This window comes from Medicago sativa, chromosome 8 (assembly GCF_051527215.1).
Source record: "Medicago sativa cultivar Bolivia chromosome 8, Bolivia_mono, whole genome shotgun sequence".
Classification (NCBI taxonomy): domain Eukaryota; kingdom Viridiplantae; phylum Streptophyta; class Magnoliopsida; order Fabales; family Fabaceae; genus Medicago; species Medicago sativa.
In genome coordinates this window covers 82235170-82243785 of record NC_140756.1, presented here as the reverse complement: position 1 = coordinate 82243785, position 8616 = coordinate 82235170, and the positions used below count along the sequence as shown (strand labels likewise).

Here is an 8616-nt window from a genome sequence, read left to right as displayed (position 1 = left end):
GCATTTTGTTGTTGACTTTTAAATGTGTTTTGTAACAACATCTAAAAATAATGTAAAAGGATAAGGATTTAACCTTAGTGTTCGAGAAAATATTGTGTGGCTTCACTCCACGTCTTCACACTAATTGAAAAAAAATTAGGGTAAGTCTTTTTTATCATTTGATGTTGTTTCATCACACGTATTAAGGTAGATTTGCTTTCATGATCGACCTTCCTAACATAAAATCAATTGATTATCAATAACTAAAGTTTATTTTCTTACTCTAAGCTCAGTCACTCTTTCTTATAACTTCATTGTATAGCCCATAAAATTGATTATCGATAATTGAAGTTTATTTTCTTAGTCTAAGCTCGATCACTCTTTCTTATAACTTCATTGTGTAGCCCATACGTTTAATCTATCTATCTATCATTTACATAATATTATAGATCAACCTTGTTATTATTATTTGCTCAAAAAAAAAACTTGTTCTTATTATTTGAACTTTTTTTCCACTCGTTCAATATTCCGTTCGACCTCGTAATATCGTTAATAAAGCTTTGAGCCAATCAATGTTTCAATCTTCAAAAACTTTTTCATACCCCAACTATCTCTTGTTCTTGACTCACATGATAGAAGGTATAATATATAAGTTCTTCTCTCTAATCTCCAACCTATTAGAATCTAATAAGAACTTATATCATTCACTGAATAATTTACAGTTTCATACCCCAACTATCTCTTGTTCTTGACTCATATGATACAGTTTCATACCCCAACTATCTCTTGTTCTTGACTCATATGATAGAAGGTATAACATAAGTTCTTTTCTCTAATCTCCAACATATTAGAATCTAATAAGAACTTATATCATTCGCTGAATAATTTACAAAAATAACTGTTCCATCTATCTCATGTATCTTTTTCATGAACCCAAAATTTTATCTTCATCTTTAATATATTTCACTTGATTCAAGCCTGTTGTCATTCTTCCCCTCCCCTTAATAAGTCTATACATAGATTTTTGTCCCTCGTTGATATCTAAGGATTGATATAACATGTCAAAAGTTTTGGTACTAGCTTCATCCACCGCCTTTTTGTTATCATTGTCAACTTCACTATATTTATCGCAACTTTCGGCATTTTTACACCTTGATTTTGGTGTCTATGTCAATAAAAAAATACGTCCTTCTTTCCCCCCACTTTCTTTTGGCAAGAAAGTTCTACCTTGCTTTCCTTCAATTTCCACCCTTACAAAACACCTAAGAAAATCATTCCACTTTCAACTTATTTTCCTTTCAATTCCGTTTTCAATCCAAACACACCAAGTATCTTTTATTCCAAGCATAATACAGCTATACACAAGCATGCTACTAGAAGATAGAGGTTTGAGTTTGACAATTCAATTCAATCAAAAGTAAAATCCCCCATCTTTTATTCCTGTATATACGATTCAACATTGATTGATGATAAGACGAACAAAGACCATTATTACAGCTACTTTCATCGGCCAAAAATTTAATACAAAAGGTTAATTAAGATCATAATAATTACAATTAACAAAGTTAGCAATTTAGAGCTCGGTATCACGGTGGTTTGTCGAAATCAAGCCAAGATATGCAAAAGTTACACGTTTAGTAGCTCAATGTGATTTCGGCAAGTTCATCATAATATCAAACATGCACTTAGGAAGCAGCAGCTAACTGTGGTGGATGTGATGGAGCAGCTCCGTTAAAGAAACCAAAAGATTTTTCATCTTCTTCTTCTTCTGCTTCATCTTCTTCATCAGCATCCCAAAGAAAATGTGCATATGATGCTAGAACATAACTGTAACAAGAACAAAAGAATCATTTCATTAATTCATTATTATTCACAGAACCAGACTAATATAACAAAAATTCAATCCAAATATAATGGAATTTTAGCAACTTTGCTTGAAATGAACTATTACCAGTCATCAGGAGCTGCTTTAACTGCTTGATCAAAATATGTCTCAGCACGAGGAGCATCCTTATGACACTCCCATATCAAATCTGCGTAAAGTGATAGAACGTTGCCATCGTTTGGATTAGCCAAAATTGCTCTTCCACAATACTCTTCTGCTTTCACATAGTCCTTACGAACCTGTAATCATTCCAATTAACCAAATCAACATAAATTAACAACTACTAATCAATATCCTAAAATAGTAATTAAGAGATAAACAAACTTTGAAGTTCTAAGTACCTCTTTCAAGTACTTTGCGTAATTGCCAAGAAAAAGTGGATTTCCAGGATTTGCTTCAATCATTGTACGGTAATACAAATCGGTGCTATCATTTCCGTGATTTGAATCACCGAATCTTGAAACTCCACCGTTGTTTTTGTCAAATCCACCACCACCTCCTTCTTCAACCAAAACACTCATCGAACCACCGTCTCTAGCATCGACTTCACTCTGGCTTTCTTCCAACTCGGTTAAAGAACAAAGCGCGGAACTAAACGACGCCGTTCTGGAACGAGCACCGAAAGTTCCGGCTCTGCTCTCTTCTTCATCTTCATCGAATTGACGACGGTGGAGAGGCTTCCGATTCAACTGCGATGAGAGATCGGTTTCTGACAGTGCACGAGTCATTTTGCTCACTGAACCGGAAATTGGTGACCGTGAACTCGACGTAGACGATGAAGCAGAGAGTGTAACAGATCTGGATTTCGGAATTCGGTGAAGGAATTCAGGTTCAGGAGATGAATCCTTTGAATTCGTGTGTGGAATCCATGGATTCATCACCGGTGTTGAAGAACTTCTTAGAAGCATTGTTGTAAATTTGGTTATGGTGATGAATCTGGTTTTGATCTGAGATTTTTGGGACTCACTCACAGAGGTTTAGGTTAGAGAAGAACTAAAATGGCAACAGAGTTTTATATAAGAAGATATGAATTGATCTTGGCCGTTGATTTTTTTTGGCTCCAATCATGAGCGTTTCACGTGAAATGGGACCCATGTATGAGATTTGAAGCCGTTGGATGGATATGGACGGTGGAGATGAACGGATTCGCTTTCATTTCCCGCGTGATAGAAAAAAATCATAAAAAATCAAGAGCTGGTTGTTGAAGAGGAGAGAGAGTGTAGATAGATTTTTTTAAGGGTGACGGCTGAGGCTGTAAATCGTTGAGGTCACATTCAAATGGGTTTGGACAAATGTTTATAGGTTTTTGCTTAGGACCGCCCGTGGAGATTCTCTTGGGTCCCTTTGAGGGTATTTATGTCATTTCGTTAACAATTAATATGAATTCATGATCTGATATCAGCAAGCAGTATTACTCTGTTTCTGTGCGCCGGACACTGGCAGGGGATTCCATGTTCTAGGCCGTTGGTTTCTTTTTTCTTCCAAAATATCCCATCCTAGGTATAAATATAAGCAAAATTCATTTTTAGGTTCATTCAATAAATGATGTATGTGACTATTAAATAGACCACATACATCATTTATCGAATGAATCTAAAAAGTGAATTTTTGCTTGTATTTATGACCTGAGGGTGTATATCCCATTTCATAATAACCGATAACATTTGGGTGACATTGTGATTGATGATATTATTCAACCACAATATTACAAGAATTTCTTATTTCTTTTTCACAAGATTTTTTGTTTTTTTATACTTGTGACATTGTAGTTGGTTAATGTCACCAAATACAATGTCACCCAAGTATTAGTGAGTTTTTTTGGTTCATTTTACGTAAATAAGTGAGTCCAGAGTTTGGAAAATGATAACTTGTATTCTTAACTCATGTCCTTGAGATTCAAGGTAACATGACCCTTCCAATTTATGTAAGTTACGAGAACTCAATTTAGATACTTTACTTAAACTTAATTGGTGTATTTATTTAAAGTAAAATGCTAACAAATGTCATTAAGACATTGTTTAATTGAAAATTGTGCACTTATAACTTTTACTTTAAAATTTGAATTTTGAGATAAATAGGTAAACATAGATTACGTACATTTACAAGTGCAATTTTGATCCTATCATTTTAGGAAGGGAGATAGACTCGTAGTAACCGATTCAAAATTGTACTCCATCCGTTTCAAAATGAGTGTCGTTTTAGCAAAAAAATTGCTTCAAAATAAATGTCACTTTTAGTTTCCAATGTAATAATAACTTTTTATTTTCAATTGTACCATTTAATTAATACTATATACATTACTTCCAAAGTATTATTTTTTTCTTCAATGAAACACAAACCAATAGTTGATTAGGATAATTTGGTAAAATAACATCTCTCTTTCTTTTAATTAATGCATTTCTTAATATGTGTGTAAAAACCTTAAACGACATTCATTTTAAAACGAATGGAGTATATGATTAAGATTAAATATTATCAATACAAATTTTTTATTTTAATCATATATACTTTTGAGTCTACTTGGTTTAGGTAAAAAGAGGAGAGTGAATAGATTTTAATGGAGAGGGAGAAAAAGAAGTATAGTTGTTGGTTCAAAAGAAAATAGAAGAGGCAAACAAGTAAATTTTAGTTAAAATACATTTAAATCAAAGAGGAGGGATAAATCAAAAGGGAGGGAAGAAGTTTTAAGATAAATCAAAGGTGAGGGAAGAAGTTTTAAATGATTCAATCTAAAAGGAAGCGAATAGCGAATTAAGATGAGTTTTGATTCCGTCCTCCCCCTTTCTTGAAAATTGCATCAAATTTAAATGATTTAAAATAGTATTTGTTTGCATCTAAATTCTAACCAAATAGACAACCCTAAAAAATTACTTGAATGATGATTTGTGATTAGTCGATTGTATAAATAAATAGTGTATTTATCCGGCGTTGCCCGGGTTAGACATATTCAAATAAGATAAAAAATTATTTGTATGATATCCGCAAATAAAATTTATCACGGATTGGTATAGAATGAACATCTTAATAAATACACACAAATATAATAAAATATACCATATTATAAATACTCGTAAATTTATAGATGCACATATAGATAAAATTAACTGAATTTAGTAAAAATATTAACACATATAGAATAAAATTAACTTTTTTTAAGTTTTCGGGCTCACATAAATCCATATTAATTATTAAATTAATAAAATTATACAATTGTTGTGTTACATGAAATAATATATAACTGGATCTCCTAATTAATGATTTTTGTTTGATTAGTAATTTGTGAATACCTAGTTTGGAGTTATTGAACTTATGGAACAACGTCGTTATTATTAGTTTTGAATTATTATAGGGTTTGTTTGATACTCCCATTTTTTTCTTCTAAAAGTCCAAAATATAAAAAAAAAAAAAAAATAAGCATTTGCAAACAATTTTTAATATACAAAGTAAACTTTAATTTGAAACATGTAAGAATTTCTTATGAAAAATACCTCTATACAATTTAAACTTAGCCAACAATTGCAATATCAACATAATGGGTACATCTGAATTTTCAAACATAAAGTCAATAAGTTGATTTGCATATTCTTTCGATAGTGTGCACGTGAGTTTCTCCCCTCCTTTGCGTGTAATTGGTTGGTTGGACACCGCTTTTGTAGTTTGTAAGTTCTCCCTTTGCGCTTAATACTCCAATAATATCTTTAAAAAATATGAAAGGTGAAGTTGATATCCAATGCAATAAAAAAACTATAACAGTAAACAGGCAATAGATATAAAAAAAATTGACTCCTTAAAAAAAAAGTTTATAGTCATATCTTAAAAAAAAATAGTCTATAGTTATGGCAAGTTGGATTAAACTTACGGTTATTCTTAGAAGCGAGATATTTGTTATCTCATAACACATTTTCTCAACCAAAGCATAAATTGATATTTTGACATTTTGTCACTCCACACAATGCATTGAAGTTTGCGTCCGTAGAATATTAAAAACAACAAATGTCAACAAAAATTGTGAATAACTAAACATATAAATGTTCTAAAAACAATAATAAAACATAAGAAATAAAATTTGGAAAGATTAATTATCATTTAAAATAATTTTAAATAATGTAAAATCATGTTAGTTTGTAAAAGTTAACAAAGAAAAAGAACTAATGCATACTTTTTTATCCATGAAAACCATATCGAATAAATCAATATGGTCTAGATCTTTGGAGTTTGACATTTTCTATATTCAAACGATCCTAATCTTGAATTCCAATATTTTGTATTTATTATAGATGGTTATGATATCAATGAGGTCAATATTTGTAGCCATAATTTTTAGAAAATAAAAATAAAAATCAGAGTGATGAAATTTATTGGTTAGTTAGGAATTAAAATTGAAAGAAGTTATTGTAAGTATGTGTGTAAACATCATTAGAAATAGGGAAGTGTTAACCGGTGCCCCCGGGGCACGGGTTAAAGATATTAAAAGGAAATTATATAGTAGTTAATGCATTGAAATTATGTAATTAATTTATAATAAAGTCCAAAACAGTTTCATTTTATGGTAATAATTCATTTTTATGGTATGCTTAACCGGTGCCCGGGGCAGGTTAGCAAGGACCCTTAGAAATATTTAAGATGTCATTTGAAAAGTTGTCTTCAAAAATAAAAATAACAAAAAGACAAAAACATATTATATTAAAAAGTAGCACTAGAATGTGGTTGATGTATATAATATAAAAATCAAAATTTAAGTAAAAGAAATAACAAAAGAACGGTGTTTGCCAAACCCGAAGAAGAAAAAAGGTTAGATCAAAAGAAGGTTTGTGTTTCGGATTATTCTCAAAATATGTTAATATGTGATTAACAAAAATTCCTTTAATTTTATTTTTTTAATCAAAAAACTCCTTTATTTATAGTTAACATTTTTATTAGAATATGTTGTTAAAAGATAATATAATAATTAACCAAAGTTTTTTTTTTGTTAAAGAAAAACTAATTGAATAATATGATGTTGAAAGATTACATGGTAACTAATTAAAGCTCATTTTCCTAAAAAAAATGAAATATTTAATGGATAGGAATGAAGGCTATCGTATGCAATTTGTTGAGATATTTTTGTTACATAAAATATTATGAATTCAATGAAAAAGTTAAGTAAAATATTTAATAGATAAGATCAAAAGTTTGTTGAGATATTTATGCCAAATTAAATATTAGTTTTAAAAAATAGTAAAATAATAATAATATTGCGAATAAACGTGGAAGTGACATGTGGCATAAAAAAACCTTACTTTATATATATACTAGTTTAGAGACCCGGCGTTGCCCGGGTTAGATATTAAATAAGTTTTATAAGTTTGTGTGCACGAATACACGTGTCATTATATTAGATTGAATTTATTTAAATTTACAATTATAATAATATCATAAAAATAAATATAAATGATGAGATGAATGTCCAATGCAAGAATAAAAAGTGTAACAAAATCAATAATGAATTAGTCCAAGTGGTAAGAGTTTTGGGTCCTTTAAACATGTGGTCATGGGTTTGTTTCGTGGCCTATGCATATGAGAGAGAAAAATCGATTGAAAGGGAAGAAAGTGGATGAAATATATATATATATCAAAGTATATGTAATGAGAAATAATAAAATTGGTGTTTGGCAAACCTGAAGAAGGAAAAATGTTAGCTGAAAAGAAGGTTCGGGGATTATACTTGTGCTCAAAATATGTAAATATGTGATTAACGAAAATTTATTTATTTATAGTTAATATTTGCATTAGAATATGTTGCTAAAAGATAACATAATAACCAATCGAACCTTTTTTTATCAAAAAAAAACTAATCGAACCTTTTTTTCCTTCAAACATAAAAACCAATTGAATGATATAGTGCTAAAAGATTAGTAATAACTAATTGAAGCTTCTTTTCCTAAAAACAAATAAACAAATTGGAGTCTTTTAATCATAAAATAAGATCGTATATGTAAACTTTGTCAAGGTATTATGTGCGAGTTGTTGAGATATTTCGCTACATAAAATATTAGAAATTCAATAAAAATTTAAAGAAAATATTGAGTGGATAAGATCAAAATGTTGTTGAGATATTTATGTTAAATAAAATAGGGTTAATTAAGTTTTTAGTCCCTATAAAAATATTGAGAATGAATGTGGAAGTGACACGTGCCATAAAAAACCTTACTTTATATATATACTATTGATTGATTGATTGATGTGTCGTTTGTTGAGATATTTCTACTACATAACATATTAGAAATTCAATAAAAAATTTAAAAAAAATACCGAGTGCATAAGATCAAAAGCTTGTTGAGATGTTTATGTTAAATAAAATATTGATTTTTAAAAATAGAAAAAATAATAAAAATATTGAGAATGAAGGTGGAAGTGACACGTGGCATAAAAAACTTTACTTTATATATACTAGTTTAGAGACCCGGCGTTGCCGGGTTAGATATTAAATAAGTTTTATAAGTTTGTGTCCACGAATACACGTGTCAATATATTAGATTGAATTTATTTAAATTTACAATTATAATAATATCATAAAAATAAATATAAATATTTCAAAAAAAATTAAAAATAAATATAAATGATGAGATGAATGTCCAATGCAAGAATAAAAAGTGTAACAAAATCAATAATGAATTAGTCCAAGTGGTAATAGTTTTGGGTCCTTTAAACATGGACTATTACTTTCCCACCCTATTGCCTTCTCCCGCGCCCTGTAAAATTTCTAAAAATGC

General features: G+C 29.6%; 1 protein-coding gene across 1 annotated transcript; it reads right to left on the bottom strand.

Annotated features, from left to right (window-relative positions):
- Window positions 1–1385: 1385 nt before the first annotated feature.
- LOC146902256 (Tetratricopeptide repeat (TPR)-like superfamily protein) lies at window positions 1386–2848 on the bottom strand. The gene is made up of 3 exons (XM_085736937.1): window positions 2206–2848; window positions 1931–2103; window positions 1386–1806 (listed from the first exon to the last, which is right to left on the bottom strand). Exons 1-3 carry the CDS (start codon window positions 2770–2772, stop codon window positions 1665–1667), a joined length of 882 nt encoding a protein of 293 aa, XP_085593063.1. The 5' UTR covers window positions 2773–2848; the 3' UTR covers window positions 1386–1664.
- Window positions 2849–8616: the final 5768 nt, after the last annotated feature.